Source organism: Anarhichas minor, unplaced genomic scaffold (genome assembly GCF_050575085.1).
Source record: "Anarhichas minor isolate MPS153535 unplaced genomic scaffold, ASM5057508v1 ptg000011l, whole genome shotgun sequence".
Taxonomy (NCBI): domain Eukaryota; kingdom Metazoa; phylum Chordata; class Actinopteri; order Perciformes; family Anarhichadidae; genus Anarhichas; species Anarhichas minor.
Genome location: NW_027466457.1, coordinates 5,365,559 through 5,386,292, shown reverse-complemented (window position 1 = coordinate 5,386,292; position 20,734 = coordinate 5,365,559). Strand labels below are relative to the sequence as shown.

The window sequence follows — 20,734 nt, the reverse complement described above, 5'->3', positions numbered from 1 at the left end:
TGCACCTCACACTATTAACAATTCAAAGTCAGTAAATGAATATCAGTGATTAGATATGAAATTTGATAAATAAACTCAAATATTTCATATGTAGTTATTGAATAGCCAATATTCAATGTGATGCTAGGTCAGCTATATTATTTGGTCAATGACTTTTCTATCGCTTCCTCAGAGCCTGACTCCCCCCCTGTGAACCTCACTGTGGTTAACACCAGCCCCTCTGCCTCCACACTGGCCTGGTCTGCACCAGAACAAGCCAACGGGGTGATCCAACATTACGAGGTCCAGTATGAGAATGAGTCCGACTCTGCGTTAATGAACACGTCCTCTAACTCAGTCACTCTGATGAACCTGAAGCCATTCTCCTACTACAACGTGTCTGTGAAGGCGTTCACGAGTTACGGACATGGCAACCAAACGTCCGACACTTTATACCTGCTGTCCGGAGAGGACGGTGTGTTGATGGCTGCACCCACCCATGCACACAAATACACACATATGAGAGCCTTTAGTAACACCATCAACTGTTCAGATTTTAAAAATAGTATGTTCTCTCTTCAGTTCCTGGCAGTCCTCCGTATGGCGTTATGTATGAGTCGGTCAGTCCCAGCGAAGTGAACGTGACCTGGCAGCCTCCTTTGATGCCTAACGGGGTCATTACCCACTACAGTCTGGAGCTGTGGAATTCCAGTCACTACCTGAACCTCACCTCCCCAACCAACTACATCCACATCACGCATCTGAGGAAGTATGCACACTACCGCATCATGGTGCAAGCACACACGCGTGTCGGGCCAGGAAACTACAGCAGCGAGCCGCTCAACATCACCACACTGGAGGATGGTGAGAGGGACGGGTGGGAGAGAGCGGAAAGGGGAGGGTTTGTTTTTCAGTTCCAGGACACTGCACGATTACATCATGACTGAGTTCGAAGGGCGTCTGATTAAATCTGACTTTCCTCTCGTCTTTTCCTCCTCAGTTACATCTCTCTGTCTCAGCTCATGTTAATGATGTTACTTCACAGGTATTTGATGCCATGTGCTTTCCAGCAGGACTGAGAAGCACAAACAAGTCATTACAACCAACCAGTTTTTTTTTATTTCAGGGCAACATTATGTTTCTCTCTGCCAGGTTCCTGAGGGACCATATGAGGTTCCATTTTGCCCAATGCAAAAAAAATCAGTTTTGTCTTTTGAAAACCCATATACTCCTGTTTGTATTTTGTTACTTGAAAGTGTTTGTACTGCATCTCAGCTCCAGATACACCTCCTCAGTTCCTCCACGCCAGGACGTTGTCAGACTATGAGGTAGAGTTATCATGGCAACCACCACTTGAAGCCAATTCCGACATACTCTACTACATCGTCAGAGTTTGGTGAGTTTCTTAATCTGTGTTTGACTCAAAAACGTAGGTTTAAAAAGAAAATGGACCACATTGCAACATTAATGGTTGCTCTCTTTGTCAGGAATGAAACAACTGAGCTGTGGCAGAATGTGACACAGACATCAGTGGTTATTAATGTAGACTCAGAGAGTCACTACAATGCCTCTGTCTCCAGCTGGAACAGACTGGGAGATGGAGGAGTGCTGATTTACATCAGCTTTACCACCACCGATGCAGGTGCTGGACGATTGTTAAAGAATTTTGGCAGATTTTTTTTAAGTCATCCTCACATTCAAAATATTTGTGACCATGCATTTGTATGAGGTTTATCCCACTAACTGAACATGTGTCTGTGTGTGCTTCCTGGCTCTCAGAACCATTTGACCCCCCGCAGAATGTGACTTTTGCAAATGTGACGGCCTCCTCCGTCACCTTGCTGTGGCGCCCGCCTATCGAACCTAATGGAATCATTGTGCACTATACCATTCATTACTCTAATAACAACACTGTGGCTGAGCAGGTGAGATGCATATACTGTACAGAGAATATACAGACCAGTGACAGATTAAAGCTGCACGAATCAATATTTACATTTCACAAAAATGGGTCAACTAACTAGAACTTGTAGACTAATTGGTCATTGTGGTCTTAGTCAACTAAGATTATTTCTTTATTATTTTAGTTGTTTTTAATGCTTTTCTTCATGATGAATGACGTATTACCAAAGAACTTCTGAGCACAAGATTCAAAGCGGTGCTTTTGTTTAATTCTTTATAGAAAAACAACATTTTTAAGATCTATCAATGAAATCAACTAATTGATTAGTCGACAAAATCGTATGAGTGTAAGACTATATCTGTAGATTAATACTTTTTTTGGTTGAGGGACAGCCCAAAAAAATAGCTATATGTAATGTGAAAGGTGTCGCTCGCGGTCACGAACCTTCAGAGAAGTATCACTCAACTTGGCACTTCCCGTCAGCCATACTGTGCAAAGCTTTTGAGCGTCTTTTCACTCATTGTTTTGGTTTTTCAACCTGCAACTTGACTGGTTTGGTTTCCTTGCACTGATATCAAAAACCTTGTTCCAGCAGCAGGCAGTTATTTTCAGTTTAACTTGCTATACGCTACCTGCTCAGCACCGAACAGCAAAGTTCTAGATGGTGAACATAGTGAAGCTGATAGCAGCTAAAGAGGCCAATATTTCTCTCAGGAGTTGGTGGAGAGGACACAAACCTGACTCCAAATAAATGCTAATGTTGCTTCTTGTCTGCTGGATTTTTTTAAATGAATAACTATTAATAATGCATAGTACTTTGTTGATACTAAACAGCCTGTTCTGCAGCCTCCGAGGGGCACACAAAACAATACTGCTCTAAAGAAAAGATCAGAATAAATGAGTGGTGAAACTTAATAAATGTGGATGTTTCCTGATGGCTTGTGGTGGACCAACACCTGACCAAGACACTCAATGCTGGGTTTTCCTCTCATTTGTTGATCATCTGTATATAAAGCACACATTTTGCTCTGAAAAAAACTAATGCTCCTTTTTTCTCCACAGAGGGTTCTTCTTTCAGACTTACCTGCACCTGCATCTCCTGATTCAGCTCTCTCCTACACTCTGACCCGGCTGATTGGGGGCACAAACTACACCCTGTGGATGACCTCCAGCACAGTGCAGGGGGATGGAGGGGTCCAGAGCGAGCCACTTAACCTGTTCTTACCGGAGGACGGTCAGTTAGACGCACACACTAACACGATTCCATATACACAAATATGAATAAGTTTAAAAATAATAGATATAAACATGAAATACCACACATAGTGCCAGATAATTATTACATACAATGATTCAACATACAATGATTCACCGGAGGGTGAGTCTGCACCCTTTTTTCAAAACTCTTCAACTTCCAAAAAGAAAATTACATAAGAACTCTGCGATTGAAGATGTGACTTTCAGCCTGTTAGTGAAAGGGGATAACAGTTAGTCTGGCAAACTGGCTCTGTTTTTGTCCGCCTGTGACACTGCCTTGCAGACAGCCAGTTTGTGTTTTCTTTCGCTAAGCATGCCGAAAGTTTTGGGGGATTAAAAAAACAGAGAGAAAAGAGAAGAGAAAAAACAAAGCCTGATGTGCTTTGAGAACGTTTGTGCTGTCCATTGTTGCCCCAGAACCTAAATTTGTATTTAATATTTAGTTGTACTTAGTCTTTTTGATACCCTCAGTGTAAAAACTGATCTCTTTGTTTTTATGTTATTTTGGGAAAAATGGTGCAGACAGCCGCCACAGACTTTGTCACACAGTTCATTTTTGTACATTGTTATTTTCTCGCTAACATAGTAGTCACTGTCTCTGAAAGATCACTGCTCATACTGACTTTGTATCTCTGCCTGTGCTCTAGCTGCTCCACTCTCAGCCAAGCACCGGATCTTCAAGGCACCTTGTCTCTCCCGCACAGCCAAGCCCCCTGCTAGGCTCAGACCCACACACATCCACTCACTCATCTTATGGATCTCTCAAATTGTATCTCCCGTTTTCTCCTTCATCTCCCCTTTTTTTCCTCTCTGTGTACCACGTTATTTCTGGAGGGGCTGAGAATGAACAGGATGAGTATTTTCTCGTCAACTCCTTTCCTTTCCAAGGTTTTCAGTGTGCTCGTTTCCCTCCTAAATCCCTCTGTATGTCTTTTATTTTGTAGGATATTGTTTCTGTTCACTGTGCTGGTTTACTTTGCTGTGTTTCTGTGTTGTTAAAGTGATGTCATGCCATATTGTTCTATGTGATGTGCTGTTGTTGATTTTGTTAATTACAACAATGCTGCCAATGATTATGAACCTGCTTGTGAAAAATTATGATGATGTCTGGTTCGCTGTTCATTTTCCTTCAAATGTCACTGTGTGTTGCTGATTGATGCCATAATTTACTGCCTCGTAGTACAATAAACGCATCAACATGCTCTATGACTTAAACCAGTGTTGTCACTGCACGTTAATAATAGTGACACAGTTATTCTTGTTTAATCCTTTAGTGCCAAGTGACTCAGTCCGAAACCTGACTGCTCAGATCTTCAGCTCCACAGCCATCATCGTCAGCTGGGACCCTCCCATGGAGCCGAACGGCCGTCCCAGCTACCTGCTCACCTTACAGGAGGCCGGCATCCCCCCAGACATATCCAACCAAGGGGCTCCAGCTGTCAACAAGACCATCAATCATACCACAACTGACAATGTCTTCCTATTCACCAGACTCAAGAAGTATTTTCCTTATGTGTTGACTGTTACCCCTGCAACTGGTGCTGGCGCTGCCTACAACCATACCAGCACAATGTATCTGAGAACGGATGATGATAGTGAGTTCATCTACATAAACGTTCACTTCTGGAGTATGGTTCATGTATTAATTGTTAAACCGTTTCTCATTAGTTCCTAGTTCGGCTCCATTGCTGGTGTCCTCCAGGAATCTGTCGTCCTCCTCTATCGCAATGGTCTGGCAGCGCCCTCTGGAGACCAACGGGAAGATAACAGAGTATACCCTCACTCTGTTTGGCCCAGGGGGCTCCAACACAACTCATACCCCCAGCACCTCATTCATCCTCACAAACCTGCTTCCATACACAGCTTACAACCTCACTATTACTGCTGCAACACGTAAAGGCTCAGGGCCTTATCTGCTGGTGCAGCTGCACACCGATGAAGGAGGTTAGTTTGAAATTGAAATTGTCTCTAAAATCCCAATTAGATGATATTTATTCATGAAACTATGGGTGTATATCTGCTGTCTGTTTTAGTCCATCTTCCTCTCTAACTGCCTCACTTTGTGTTTCAGGGCCCATGTCGCCTCCCCGTAACCTGACTATATATAACCACACAGCATTCTCTGTGTGGCTGAGCTGGGAGCCTCCTCTGGAGCCCAATGGAGTGGTGATACAGTACGGCTTCAGGATCCGTAACCTCATCACACACACGGTCACACATAAGGTACCGGTAATTTCACACACCGAAAGCTTCTCCACAATAACAACACTCCCACTCACACACACTCCAGAGACGCACTCTGTAAGAGTACACACAGTCACACTTACGGTAGCTCTAATTTCACATTCCAGATACCATATAGCAGTAACATTATACATACACATACATGCACGTATGTGTGCTGATACAATAAGATATTATCCACTCCAGTGATCAGTATTGGATGATTTAATCTCCATCTAATCTGTCGGGTTTTTTTATGTGTGTGTGTAGAATTCCTCCGGTCCGTCGACCACAGAGTATCTATCAGGCTTCAGGCCTCATAGCTCCTATGAGATCAGTGTTTACAGTTACACCAGAGTGGGCCATGGGAATCAGTTCAGCAGCCCAGTGACCTTCACTACTAACGAGTCAGGTAAAGTACACACTGTCTGCCCACAAGGGATGTTTCACTGATGTAGGTCACTGCTCACAATTTGTGGTTCAAAATTGGTTTGTACAGTATATTCAATTTGAAATACCTTATTTGTCCTTTAAGGGGCTACTAAAGGAAAGCTGCTTCACTGACATAAAAACACACAAAAAACACAAATTTCATCCACATGCATCTAAAAAATACAAAACATGACTAGTCCATACCTGGCCAACAGTGTACGACACCACGAAGGCACGCAAGTGCAAATGCATTTATCAATCATAACATTGTTATTGCTGCTGAGATAAATCCAAACGTTCTATTTGTTTTGAATACAGTCAATCTGAAACGTATTACTGATGCCATTGGCTTAAGAAGTCATGAAGAGTATTTGTGGGATCACTGATAATTACAAAGGCCACCCCAAAGATATGCAAGGAATCTCTGTGTTTTGTCAGTAATTTAACGCCTAACAATCAGTAATCAGATCTTCTTGTTTTAACAAATAAATATAAGTCGGCTAGTAAATTAAACATTTTAAACATAAAGAGGTATAAAACATTGGAAGTATTTTACAGCCTACTCCAGAGAGGTTTAGTTTGTGTAGGCAGTGGAGATGCTGCTGCTTTTTCCTCAAGCACATCTGTATGTCATTGTGAAAAAGGCTCAGCTACTTCCACTCTTCCTGAATCAGGTAGTCAGTTTTTTCATACCACGAGATGAGCCAAATGTGATTCCCCTCTAGAGCAGCAGGTCATTACTGCAGAGCAGCTGTGCAACCAATGATAAATAGATAAATAAAAGGTGGTAATGATTGTGTTAAGTCTGTCTGCAGACTGCACAGTTTTTGTTTCCAGTTATTCAGAGTCCTGTGCAACAGGCCAGTACTGACATCATTTTTGGTTCTTTCCTCTTACCGTGGACAGTGAAGAATGCCAACCAAAGCTGATGTTAGGATAACAATTCCACTGTATCACCTCTCTGTCTGCAGTGTCTGATGCTGTGGGGAACCTATCTTGCTCAGGAGTGAGCTGGGATTCAATACAGCTGTTTTGGGAACTTCCAGCCAACCCTAATGGGCAGATCATTTTTTATGAGATTCTAGTGGAGGTAGACTCACAGTCCTACACGCACCAGGCTCACACACCAGAGTACACGTTGACTGGGCTGTCTCCAGACCAGAAGTATGCACTCACTGTTGCCGCAGTAAACTCTGCAGGACCCGGAGACGGACTGAATTGTACTACTTCCACTCTTCCTGAATCAGGTAGTCAGTTTTTTTGTATCGTGCAACATTTTGGCTTTCAATTGCTAATATACAGTAATACTGAATGGATACCTCATTCAATCCTTTTGTCTACATTAACAGCCCCAGCTGCCCCTCGCTTCCTCACCATCTCTCAGGTCACACCTAACAATGTGACACTTCAGTGGGCTCCACCGTTTTCCATTCCAGGCCTCCTGAAAGAGTACCACGTCATTGCACAGCTGCTTTCAACTGTTTGTGAACCAAACACACTAACTACTGCACAGCCGGCCCCAGAGGACGAACCGACATCAGACTGCGTGGACTCTAATGCCACAGTGTCAGTAAATGCTTCGGATGGCATTGAAGAGAACCACAGTGTCACACTCTACTCCCTGGCTAAGTACAGATACTACCGCTTCAAAGTGGCTGCTGTGACCAACGCTGGAGTTGGGGAATATACACACTGGAATTACGCACGTACACTGGCTGGAAGTAAGAGCGTCGCAGTGATGGTATCTTTTTGTGTTGCCAGGGGAGGGTTGCAGTTAGTCAGTATTTATTTCCAGGTATTCCAGCAAGAATAAATGTAATCCTATCTGATGTTTGGTTTTTCATAAGTAACTTGGGCATCTCCTTGACAAGACCTAAACAAACTTAAATTGTGTCTCGCTATCAAGGGAAATCTTTCTCTTCACATGCTATAGTATTACAGCAAGTTTGAGTTGTTCAGAGATTCAGCATTCATAAGTAGCAGAAAACGCTGTCCACTACCTCCTCTTCTTGTTTTTTGAGTGGTTCACATTCTCATAGCACTGTGTTGCTACCCAGCACTTACTGTGATGTGGCAGTTTGTCTTGTTAAACCCTGTTATTATTCTTTTAAATAATAGTAGCAGTATTTTTACTCTAGAATTGAAATGACAGAAACATCTGAATATATGAATGGGTTTGATAGTAGATCAGTGGAAAATTACATGATTCATCATTGCAGTGCACAATATTAAAACACAAGCAGGCTGCAGAGTCATAACCCCTGTCCACATTAATACTTCACAGCTAATTCACAATCGCGACAAACGCATACATAAAAGGCAAACAACACTTTAGAGGCCACAGGACCACAAAAGCATGGGCCAGGCTTACATTCAAAGAGCCAATGTCTTGGAAGCATCAATCGACATTGGCATGATAACAAAGCAACATTTAACAGGGTTCTTTTGATTTGATAGCACATCATAAGCATTCTGTGTTTCTCTTATCTCCTCCCTCAGACCCTGATGACCCTCCCCGGGACCTAAAAGTGATGTCCACCTCCAACGGCCTTCGCATTTCATGGGACGCTCCAGCTGTTCTCTCTGGACCGACTTCGTATCTTGTGCAGGTCAGTTCATTGAGTTTTGGTTTTACACAAACACAACATGTCACCAATAACTGTAAAACACACAGATGTTCTTTGACCAACATACCTCTGTGTTGATCTGTTCTGAGTTTGTTAAAATGCAAATCATATGAAATTAATCCAACTCTGCTCATCCACATACAAGCATTAAATCTTTCCATGAACTCTCCTGTCACACCAGGTGGATGGTCCTGGTTTGAACGTCTCAACAGTCAGAGCTCCAGGAGAGTTGACGACTGTCGTTGTGACTAACTTGACTGCTTTCACTCGTTACTTGGTGACTATCACTGCTTTCACTGGTCCGTTGGAGTACGCGGCCAGCGATGGGAAATCCATCGGGCCTATTGAATTTCAGACAATGGAGGAGGGTACGTGGAAATTTACATCTTGGGTGCATCAGGCTTCTGCCCACCTGTAAATATACCCAAATCATTATTATTTCTCATGTCATTGTTACTCTGTCCCAAGAGCCCGCAGACCCTCCCAAGAATGTGATGGTATCAGTTATCCCTGAGGAAGTGAACCGTGTGAAGGTGACTTTCACCCCTCCAGAGGAGCCCAACGGAAACATAACTGCTTACTTTGTGTACATCTACGAAAAAGACCAGCTGGTCAAGAACATCAGCCTTAATATCACAGAAAGAGACCAAAACATGATGAGTGCTGTCATAGAGGGCCTAAAGGGAGGACACAGCTACAGCATACAGGTGAAGCACACACACACATTACACACACACACACACATACACACAGCCCAAACCCAAACAACTTTAATGTTGTTCAAATTTTCTTTGACTACTTTTTGTGCTTGTCCCCCTCTCCCTCCTTTCTTCTATTTGTCTGTAGATTTCAGCAAAGAACGGGGCTGGTAGGAGCCCACCCAGCCCACATGTCCAGATAACTACAGGGATCACAGGTACCAGTCCCTCTGTATTGTGTGTGTGCACCGCATCCCTCCACAGGGTTTCTCCCTTTCTTGTTGCAGCATTTTTTGCGAAAACTGAGAATTGCTGCTGCACAGTATCACTGCAGACCTATTCTATCACAGCAAATGTATCTCAATATTGTCAGATGTGTGCTGATGATGTAGAGGACTGAGCAGTGGTCTGTTTGTCATGACTTATGTAAATGCATCAGACTAATTCCACATCTTCACACTGTATTCACACAACAACCTCTGTCTGTCTGTCTGTCTGTTTGTGTGTGTGTGTGTGTGTGTGTATGTGTGTGTGTGTGTGTGTATGTGTGTGTGTGTGCACGCTCCTCTATGATCACCCGTGCGTGTGTTCAAGCCCCATCCAAGCCAACCCAAAGACCTGAGGCAGTCTTAGGCCATGGAGGGGTTGCCATGGTAACCCACAGGAGTATCACCATCCGCATGCCTGCCTGTTTCTATAGGGATGACAACGGACCAATCAAAGAAATTCAGGTCATCGTGGCCGAGTCAGGGGGTATGACTCTTCAAAAACATTGACAGCCGTCACTTTTAGTTCAATACACTTGGGTATCAGCCTTGCTTTTGGCTTTAAGCCTCAAGTAGAATCTTGTTTTACAGTACGTCACTCTGTCCTAAGCTCACAAAAGTCAAAATGTATGCAAAAGCCAAAGGGCTTAACGTCAGCCGAAATTTGACTCATTCCCCCTGCGATTCCTTTCCTCTCTAACTGACTCACTCATCCTGTCACAGTGAAGGACATCCAGAACCTGACCGACTGGAAGAATGCCTTTTTTGATCATCCTGCCCCTTACCTGACCGACAAGGGGTTCCCCAACCCGCCATGTTCTTCGGGGGACGGGGCATTGCGCACAGACACGCACGTCAGAGGTGGTCGCACTGTGTCTGCAGGGGGTCGGCCTGCAGTGAGACAAAATCACACTACGGCAGGAACGTACGTGATCGGAGGGAATAATGACTGTATAAAGGAGAACAACACTGACAATTTCTGCAATGGGCCTCTGAAGCCAAACACGGTCTATGTGTGAGTGCAAGACACACTCAACCCCACAACAATTTAAAATTCATTGTATGTACATGTTTTATAATAATATTAGGCTGTTCCATATTTACCAGGTTCAAGTTCAGAGCCACGAACATCAATGGCCAATACACAGACTCTGAGTACTCGGATCATGTCAAAACTGCAGGTATTTATATTCATATCTGTATTTCTCTAAATCAAAAAAATGTAATATAAAACCTCTATAGTCCTGTGTGATGTTGTCACCTTTTTCTCCTCTCCCTCTCTCTGTAGCGGACGGGCTGTTGACCAGAGAAGAGCAGATCATTCTGGGTGTTCTGCTCTCCTTCTTTTTGGCTGTGTTGCTCATCATCATCATCTGTGGCTCTGTCAAGTAAGATGGCAACAGGCATTCAATTGTTTGCCAACATTCATATGCAACATTGATTGCAATTTAGTGTCAAAGCACAACAATTACAATGTGGAACATAATGTGTAGCAAATTTTGCATTGTATGATTTGCAAAAAATCTGTTTCCTATGGTGTAATTTTTACTCTGCATTTACCTTGTTAGGATCCACCAGCGCAAGAAGGAGGGCGGGACTTATTCACCCAGAGAGGCAGAGATCATAGAGACAAAGTGTAAACTGGATCAGCTGATCGCTGTGGCGGATCTGGAGCTGAAACAAGAAAAACTCAACCGGTTAGTCTGTGTGTTCAGTTGTAATCTAAAAGCGCCACTTTACCAAGTATAACACACACATTGTTCGCAGCTAAGACTGGCTGCACACTACATGAGTTCAGGCTTGATTTAGCTGCTGCAGACAAGATATTAAATCCAAGTCAACAAGACAAAAATCTCTTTGCTGCAGCTAACTTCATGTGCGCTCCTGTCAGCACAAAACCTTCTAGTGTTGTAGAGTGTGTGCAGAAAATAGAAGCAACAGCACTATGAAATAACACAGCATTATTGTGGCTTTATAGTTTATCTTCAGTTCTCTGCAGAACAGACAAGTCATCCTGCCTGCATCTCTCCAACCATCCTCTCATACAAATTCAGCATCAAGCCCTTCTGTTTTTCTGCTTTGGCACTAACAAGTGCGCAGACAATAAGTGCTGCAAGCTGGTGAGAAACAATATCAAACTCAGTGTTAGTTTTGGTGTATTAAGGTCAGCGATGGCTAAGACGAGGCAAGAAACTACAAGATAGAAAAGCTTTTAACATGAGTAGTACAAATAAAATAGTTTTTATATATTTATTTTCCAATATAGATAGACTTCAGCATCGGAACAACCAATAAGCATAAACTTTCTGAACACTCTCCATCCCCAACATCTAAAGAACACCTACTTAATGACAAAATACAAAAATAAACCAAAAATACTGGGGTTCGTGAAGGACGTTGTAAAATGTGGCTTGTCTTCAAGAGGAATTGAATGAACAGGAACATAAAAACATAAAACCCACATGAGAGAAGATGGATAAATAAAAGGGCTTCCTCTTGCCAGATAGCTGTCCCTTATCTCTTACTGTATGTGTAAAGTAATATAACAGCCCTACTTGAGCAAATATTTGCCTTCCTTATTAAACTTCCAATAAAACATTTTTGCAGTGACTCTTTGTAGTCCTGAAAAAGGAGGCAGTTCCTGAGGATACTTTGCTTTCCACTCATTTTAAATGTCCAAAAAAGCATGATTGTAGGTTTTTCACCGTTGCATGTTGTGATCACCGCTTGGCTGCGCCAGCTGTCTTGTAAGTTGGCGTCATTAGGTTCGTGTATCTCTCTGCTTTATTGGAGCTGAGATTTGTATAAACACCACATTTTTTAACTCAGTTTATGATATGATAACACACTTTTTCTTGATTCTTGTCAAGCAAATGGCACAAATAACATTCCTTGCACAGCACTTGCATCGGCTCACCTTGGCTTTGTTTTTCTCAAACTGAGCACTTTTCTCTCACCAGGTATTCTTCCTTCTTCTTTAGGCGGAAAGAGATTTATGTGATCCAGTAAGTTCGGCTTTTTGACATGTGTGTGCCACATTTTGGTGTGTATGCTTTCTTTGCATGTTGCATTCCACCTTTCAGTCATCACTATGTGGGTGTCATTGTCATGTTACCCATTAAGGTTTAAATCATCCATCCGTGTTGCTTATAAAACCTTTGATGGACGTAGCCAGTTGCGTGAACGAGTGGCATCAGCGTTTCAGCCTTTTTCCTTTTCCTCCATCACTGGCAGGAATTGTAGAGCTGTGCAGACATTCCTCTGCTTGAGACCATTTTAATTTGTTTACCCACTCACTATCTCAAAATTGCTTGGAAAGCTTGGCGGCCTTAGAGGGCATAAGTGGAAAGCCAAAGATCTGCGTAGCGACAAGTCTTCGGTAATGCAAAGAAACAACATCCATAGAGGGAATGACCACATGTTTCATTGTAAAGAAACGTGAACATCAGAGTGTCAAACGTGTTTAATCAAAGTGGATTTGATTATAAATGGTTAAACCTCCTCTGCTTTAACATACTATGCCATGTACTCTCTGCAATGAGGATCAGTTCAGTTGTCATGGACAGAAATACCACAGTGTGGGTTGTGATTATTTAGTTAATTTGATTATTTTTGGTTGATGTTTGCTGTCTATTTTTGTCCAGGCTGCTCAGCTACAGGAAATCACTCAAGTAAGTCATCCTGCATAAATAATGAATATACACACAATAGTTGCAGCATAGATCAATATGCTCTTTATGGCTCCGTATAAAGAATATGTTTTATCTTAGAATAAACTAGCAGAAAATAGCATGTTGTTACAGAGCTTTTTTACATTTCTCTCTGTTCCTCACATTCGGTGTATTTCATCCCCTTACCTCTCTGTCAGGCCCGTCAACAAGAAGTCTTTTCTGCAGCACGTAGAGGATCTGTGTGCCAATGACAATGCTAAGTTCCAAGAGGAGTTTGCTGTAAGTGTTTTCCTACAACCTGGACCAGTGTTTATCATAATTGTGTAGAATGTAGAAACATATAAAATGGGATGAAATAATAGGAAATCTCCCGGAATTGACTAAATAAATGGAGCATGAAGAAACGTCTGCTTTTGGTCCATCACAGAAAGCAGATAATAATACGAATTTAGTGTAGACAGTGAAGACGCATGGAAAGTCATTGCAAACGAAATCAATAAAAGCTTTTTCATTGTTTTTTTTGCACCTCTCCCTGCTTTATTTGTCATTTTTGACAAATTATATAGTCGCTGGAAGGTGCGTGCTTACCTCTTTCTCTACTGCATCCATCTAAGACCACAACTTAGAGACTTCTGCCGCTTTCTGGATTTTAACAGTATTTTTTAAGTAAAGAAAAATGTAATACCAATAACTTTAAAGTAGGTGTAAAAGGGACATTTTTGTTTTATTTTTTAAGTTCAAAATACGTGCCCTGACATTTGACCTCATGTTTGTGTGTCTATTTGAATACTGATGTGTTACATATTATCTCCGCAGGAGCTTCCAAAACTGCTGCAGGACCTGGCCACCACAGATGCAGACCTGCCCTGGAACAAATCAAAGAACCGCTTTCCCAACATCAAACCTTGTAAGTGATCAGGCTGAAAATTAACATTCCAGAGTCATGATACTCAAATTATGTGTGTTAGTTCTACCATTAACTGCAAATGGATTTCACATCAGCTGCATTTCACTAAACTCACTAAACTGTGTCCAGACAATAACAACCGAGTGAAACTGCTGTCTGAACCGGGCACTGCGGGCTCTGACTACATCAACGCCAGTTTTGTCTCAGTGAGTGCCAGCTTTCAGACGCTAAAAGCCCAGTGGTTAACTCCTCCGCATGAGAGGAGTTTGTTCTCGATATTTCCCTGTCCTTTTGTGATTCTGTAGGATAGATAACCTTTTCAAGCTTTTGCGAGTGAATAATGTTTTATAATTTCAATAGGTCTTTATGTTGCTGGAGTGATTTTTGAGTTAGCGAATATAATCACTTGCCTCTCTTTTTCTGTTTTCTAGGGCTACCTTTGTCCAAATGAGTTCATAGCCACCCAGGGTCCTCTGCCTGGCACAGTGGCTGACTTTTGGAGAATGATCTGGGAAACGGGAACCCACACCATCGCCATGCTCACTCAGTGTTACGAGAAAGGCAGAGTGCGTTATGAGAGATTTTCCACTGTTATGAAATAATATTCAGAGGACAGGCGGGGCTCCGTTTTGGGCTCCTTAACAGAAGGAGGGTTATATCTGCTGCAAAGATCTGATGTGTTTGTGTGTGTGACATTTCAGATTCGGTGTCACAAGTACTGGCCAGAGGACAATAAGCCAATGTCTGTGTTTAGTGACATTCTCATCTCAAAGGTGTCAGAGGAAGTCCTTCCTGACTGGACTGTCAGAACCCTGAAAGTAGAAAAGGTAACTAAGCTAACAACCCCTCATGCACACACGCAAAGTTGTTTCCAGTCTTTATGCCAAGCTGAGCTAACAGTCTCCTGCTTCATAATGAACTGACAGATATGAGAGTGGTGTTGATCTTCTGTGTAGAGAGTTATTTGTTCCACTTCTGGCAAACAAAAATCCTTTTGCTAAGTACATTTTTAACTACATTTCATATTAATTGTACTTGTCTTTTTTCTTGTATAAATTCCTCTGTGCAGCATGGGCACTATATTTTGGTTCGCCACTTCAACTACACATCGTGGCCTGAGCACGGAGTCCCAGAGTCCTGCAGCACTCTCATTAAGTTTGTGAAAGCTGTCCGAGCTCACAGACACAACAACACCACTATAGCGGTCCACTGCAGGTATCATGGCACGGCAGTGGTAGTTTATTGACACTGCATAAACTATAGCAAAGTCATTAAAGTAAAGTGTACTTTATTCTGTTTTTGGTGGCAAAATGGAGTTTCATCAACAAAGTCCATCTCTCATTGTTCCTCAGTGCTGGTGTGGGCAGAACAGGTGTGTTTATCGCTCTCGACCACCTTATTCAGCACGTCAGAGATCACGACTTTGTGGATATTTATGGCCTGCTGGCTGAACTCCGCAGGGAGCGGATGTGCATGGTACAGAATCTGGTGAGTTCAATTCAAATACAGTCATGTATTTTATTCCTGTGGTTGAATTTCACAACCCAGAGAGAATGAACAAAAGACAAAAAAGGGTTATTATACAGTGTGTTGTCTTAAGTTGTTCCAGTACACTTAAGAATCATCAAAGACTCACAAATGGCAGTCTAGTTGTCCTACTTTTTTTAAAAAATTCATGTCCTGCTGTGATCCCATCCCCACGAGAAAACATTTGGTAAATTCTTGTATTGACAAAGGGAAAGGATCTGGCGGTGGATTAAAGACATATGCTGAGCAGGATTCCCCCGTTAAAACAGCATGAACATATCCTAAAATTACCCGATTCAGTCATTACTTGCAGAGCAGTGGTGTGTGTCTCAGTGCCTGCAGGGACCCTCTGCCTAGTGCCTGTGCTTTTCCTCAGTATTATGGTCTTATTATTTCTAGATGTTCTGTGCATTTCTTTTGGTTTGAAAGTATGAGCCTGCAGTGTCTGCAGCTACAAGAGCTGCTTAATTCTTTGAGACAGCAGTGTTGAGTGTGCCAGACAGCTAGCTGTTAGCATTGTAGTCCAGTAAATATGAGAAAAAGAGCTTTGGCTTTAAGAGGCCATCACAATATTAGATATTAGATATACTATTACAATGTTGCAGCCAGCTTTAAACAAGCCCACATTTTAACTTCTCTAAAACACTTGCTGTCGAAGTAAAAACAAAAGCAAATGTTGAAGTTATTGTAAATATGAATCAGATCTTGCAAAGGTACTTCATACTTCCAGGATCCTACTTTGCTTTCCATTCTTGGGCTCCAAAAATGTTTTTTTTTACTATAAAATGTGAATAAATGACACATTTTTAACAGGCGTTTGATATATCTCCACATCCACCAATATTGAATAAAGCTATGAAGTCATGAGGCAGATTGTACAAGCACATTTGCTTTAAATTCAGCTTTAGTAGGTACAATGTGACACAGCACAGGTAGACTAGTAAAACAAATTGTTGTTAGGCGAGAGGAATGAATTACTTTATGTATATACCAGCTTCTAACAGGCCATGCGTATGATAAATGATGCAGACCATAACTGAACCACAGTGACTTGGACTAACTTTCTGCCATAGCGCCACTCATTCCCTGCAGTGGCTGGGCCAGCTCGGTCAGGCCTGCTCAGGTCCTCTCCTCGGGTCAACAGCTGTCTATTGATCTCATTTGGTTTCGGTTCATTTAGGTTAACAAATAGACGCAGATAGAAAGTAAACCAAATTCTTTCAGGGGTGAAAGTCATCATTCATTGTCCATCATGGTCCAAACAAAAGAGTGGCTCTGTGCATTCATCTGAAGCACGCCGGTCTCAAGCGTCCGTCTCTCTCCACTCAGCCAGAGAAGCGCTCTAATGAGTATCGTCTATGGGCCAAAAAACAGGAGGAAGCCTGAAAACCTTTTTTCAGCATATGCACCCAGTGAGACACTTTTATTTAAGAGGAAAGCCATCTTGAAATATGATATCCAGTAATCATTTCCAACTATTGTAGTCTAGGTTTGAGTCTTTAAAATGTTGTCTGTCCTCTGTCTCAGTAAATTGGAATTAAATCTGTAAATCAGCTCTGTTAGGTTTGTGTCCTGAAAGAGAGAATAAAAGCCTTATGTCAAGTGACATAATATTGATTTACATTCAAGCAATCCAAAATCAATTTGCTCTTTCCAGTATTTCGTAACAAAAACAATTTGTATTATTTTATTTCCGTTATCAGACAGAAGACAGTTGGACACAAATCAAGGTTGTTGTATTGAAATGATCACCAGCATAAGCCAGTAGGACACCCGACTCAATTCTACACCAATTGGATTTTATGGACTTCTGCTCAGTGTCTGTAAATGTGTATGTGCGTGTGCGTGTCAGGCCCAGTACATCTTCCTGCACCAAAGTACACTGGAACTTCTAAACAACAAAGGCAACAGCCAATCCATCTGGTTTGTCAGCTATTCAGCTCTGGAGAAGATGGACTCCCTGGATGCCATGGAAGGTAAACAACATATAAACACACTCACATGCACCCACACACTTGAATAAACACACGTGCACAGTGCTCACTCCACACATGTGTACTGGTCTTCAGGTGATGTTGAGCTGGAATGGGAAGAGACCACTATGTAAAGACTGAGGGGACACCTTTGCCTGGGGGAGAGTGAGGCCTGTTGGAAGGCAACCTGTGCACAGACTCTGGACTGGCCGCCTCCAGCACACGAGGTTAGAGGGAGGAGGAGAAACAGGACGCGAACAGCACTGTTTGAACTGAACGATCTGTCAGTCAACTAAGACTTTGTTGCTCCACTTCAACCCACTTCTCAGTACAGTCCTCCATTTAATGAACCTCTTGGCCACTAGTTTTCAAAGCGAGTGAGAGAAACAAAAGGGGTGAGACAGTGACAAAGAATGTCAGAAACGACGGGGAGAAAAGCGCAAAGCGGTGAGCTGAGTGTGATAGCTTCTTCACATTTGTAAGCCTATACAGATACTTTGCACAAATTGATTTCACTGAGTATTGTAAGTATTATGTTGATGTTACCTATGTTTTTGTAAGCTAATTTATTCAGCCAAAACGGAATCTCGTTTTAATTCTGACTATGTTGAAGTGTTGGCAGCATTTCTGTTTTGTTTATCCTTTCTCAAGAGTGATTTGCAAAAATAAAAGTAACTTGTATTTTTTCTCTGACCATGACACTTAACGCTAAAACACTTGAACTTTCCTGCGAATTAACAAATTGCTCGTCTTATTGCTTAGAGGACAGACTCAGCATCCATGGGAAATTATGTATTCTAAATCGTGCACACACACACACACACACACACACACACACACACACATGCAGACTCACTACAACACACAACTTGACATTCCACAAGTACAAGTCAGGTTCAATATTGTTTTCTCATTTGTTAATGAATGAGTTCGGGCCCACTGTGCTGGGAGGGCACTGGAACACCTGTGCAGACTGATTTCCCATAAGCGCATTCATTCCACCGTCCTCCTTGCACACCTGGAGCACATTCATTCATTACAGAGGCCGGGAGTGATACAGACGCAGACATTGTGGAGACGATTCCGGCGTCAACACACACACACACACAGACGGACAGTTCAGGACCGAGAGTAAAAACTACTTTATTCTTTCATTCTCTTTGAACAGAAAAAAAATTAGAAATATTCCATTAGTAAACATGTTGATCTTCAAGAAATCTCCCTTTTAGAAATATTGTGAGGGTGCAAAGATTAATGACAGTGCTCCACAGTGAGGATGCAGATTGGTGCGTCTCCATGACAACCATGGAGAAGGCAGGGGGGCGCGGGGGGGGAGGGCAGAAAGGAAGTAGAGGAGGAAGGGGAGAAAATGACATCAACCAGCCCAACATGCCCTGACAATAATGATACAACATATAATTAAACTGCCCCTGTGTACTGTAAATGAGAAAAACAAAAAAAACAATATCATGCTGTATAGTACAAGTCAGTCAGAGTTTACAGGAAACAAAGTGGGGTAGCTGACTTGAGAAATCAGTCTCTAAGGTGATTCTAAGATGTGCTTTAGCAGCTATGTGCATGTGTGTGTATGTCAGTGTGTGTGTGGTTGTGTATGCACGTGTGTGCATGACCTGTGTTTCACTGCACATATTCATCAATACAGCATAGCCCTTTACACACCTTAGCAGGTGACAGCTTAACATCTCTTGATTATTTAATAATAATACGACGCTATAATTTCATGATGAATGTAGATCTGTATGAATATCAGTGTGTGTTACCATGGTAACTGGAGTGTGTTCTACAAAAGCTGCCTGTTTCCCGTCTCTCGTTGCAGTAGGATTTAGGACGCCCCCTCATATTAAATGTGAATAATAATAATAGCTATAATAACTATAATATCCTTCTTTTTTTTTTTAAACTAGATTCTTCTCTGTACAAATACATACGTAGATACACACACTGGGCAAACCAATCACTTTTTCAGAATAAATCTATATTATCTATTTACAATATATCCAATATATTCTGTGGTGCAAAAGGTACAAGACATGTTCGGTGTGTCTCAGTTGGATGATTTGCAATCTGCTGTACAAACTGGCTCAAGCTCGAACCATCGAAACTGGACGGACAACCCGATGATGAAATCAGTGATTACTCCATGTTATTCCATCTTCAGTTTTCCCCCTAATTAACATTCAGTATAGAAATGCAACTCTGCTTATATAACTTTCAGTGTGCAAGGAAAAATATAATTCGTGAGCGGGGAGTGATGTTTTTGTGAGGTGACCTTGATTTACCGTTTGTGGAGCAAATTATATCAATTTTTGAACAAAAGTTAAGAGTTTTCTGGGCACAGATACTGCCTGAATCCAAAGGTAACAGCAGTATTCACAATATGTAACCCATTAGAAGTAAGTGTGCAGCAGGAGAAAGGCTTCCTTCTGGCTATTGCAGCCTTGTTTTGGATTAATTACTAGCCCTACTCCCTGCTGCCCATGAGTAAGCAAACTGAGCACAGTACACACGCACGCTGCTCTCAGTACAACTCAGATATTACATGTTACAGTGCAGCAAATAATCTCCTGAGCTCTGTGGGAGCAAAATGCCACAGAATCAGGGCAGTCACACACTATTGTGAAGATTTCTTCTCACACAAGTTTAGCAAAACACACAACAATTAAGCACAGGAAAATATGATTGTCGTCAGGATGTGGTTTTAGGTTAGTTTAGTGAGTAGCAACATCCTTGCTTACTGAACTTTACTGCACATGACAGGGTAGAGATGCTAGAACAGTTTATCTTTTTCTTGGCCTTCTGCCTCACGCACTGATTATCTGTTCCCTAGAAGATGAAGGAAACAAATAAGCTGGTATTCTCGTTTCTTCACATTACGCAGAGATGAGGGGGGAAAAAGATTGCGGTGAGGAGAAGCGAGATTAGCTCTGCTGAAATGATTCTTCACTGAGAGTGGTATCTAACACTGAAAACCTGGACCAAATAAAGAGGTGTGAACTTAACATCAATATCCTGAAAGAGAACAAAGCAAAACTGAGTTTTGTTCTTCATATTTAAAGCGATCCCTTGTCCTTTCAGGGCTGCCAGAGTTTGCTTTTTCTGACAATGCCCCTCGGTTTCACAGTCAGCTCACAGACACATTTGTTGGAAAGGTGACATTTAAAAAGCAAAGTCACAAGATCTCTTAAGAGTGTGAAATCTAGACAGACAACACCATCAGCTACCGGTTGACATGTTGGAGACAAAAGAAAGA

The 20,734-nt window shown here is 42.1% G+C and overlaps 1 protein-coding gene across 1 annotated transcript in view; it reads left to right on the top strand.

Moving 5' to 3' along the window:
• The window catches only part of ptprq (protein tyrosine phosphatase receptor type Q), a 33,540-nt gene extending 15,943 nt beyond the window's left edge, over window positions 1-17,597 (top strand). The window contains exons 28-59 of the mRNA XM_076089754.1: window positions 173-454; window positions 562-843; window positions 1,255-1,375; window positions 1,467-1,621; window positions 1,759-1,904; window positions 2,945-3,116; window positions 4,414-4,734; window positions 4,808-5,083; window positions 5,211-5,362; window positions 5,633-5,774; window positions 6,766-7,041; window positions 7,144-7,515; window positions 8,294-8,403; window positions 8,603-8,789; window positions 8,890-9,128; window positions 9,268-9,337; window positions 9,714-9,872; window positions 10,109-10,400; window positions 10,493-10,566; window positions 10,674-10,773; window positions 10,954-11,082; window positions 12,346-12,390; window positions 13,030-13,056; window positions 13,254-13,335; window positions 13,873-13,963; window positions 14,093-14,169; window positions 14,395-14,529; window positions 14,665-14,790; window positions 15,033-15,178; window positions 15,316-15,451; window positions 17,343-17,466; window positions 17,560-17,597. Of these exons, the coding sequence (XP_075945869.1) occupies window positions 173-454; window positions 562-843; window positions 1,255-1,375; window positions 1,467-1,621; window positions 1,759-1,904; window positions 2,945-3,116; window positions 4,414-4,734; window positions 4,808-5,083; window positions 5,211-5,362; window positions 5,633-5,774; window positions 6,766-7,041; window positions 7,144-7,515; window positions 8,294-8,403; window positions 8,603-8,789; window positions 8,890-9,128; window positions 9,268-9,337; window positions 9,714-9,872; window positions 10,109-10,400; window positions 10,493-10,566; window positions 10,674-10,773; window positions 10,954-11,082; window positions 12,346-12,390; window positions 13,030-13,056; window positions 13,254-13,335; window positions 13,873-13,963; window positions 14,093-14,169; window positions 14,395-14,529; window positions 14,665-14,790; window positions 15,033-15,178; window positions 15,316-15,451; window positions 17,343-17,466; window positions 17,560-17,597 (5,084 nt within the window). The remainder of the gene's footprint in view (window positions 1-172; window positions 455-561; window positions 844-1,254; window positions 1,376-1,466; window positions 1,622-1,758; window positions 1,905-2,944; window positions 3,117-4,413; window positions 4,735-4,807; window positions 5,084-5,210; window positions 5,363-5,632; window positions 5,775-6,765; window positions 7,042-7,143; window positions 7,516-8,293; window positions 8,404-8,602; window positions 8,790-8,889; window positions 9,129-9,267; window positions 9,338-9,713; window positions 9,873-10,108; window positions 10,401-10,492; window positions 10,567-10,673; window positions 10,774-10,953; window positions 11,083-12,345; window positions 12,391-13,029; window positions 13,057-13,253; window positions 13,336-13,872; window positions 13,964-14,092; window positions 14,170-14,394; window positions 14,530-14,664; window positions 14,791-15,032; window positions 15,179-15,315; window positions 15,452-17,342; window positions 17,467-17,559) is intronic.
• Window positions 17,598-20,734: the final 3,137 nt, after the last annotated feature.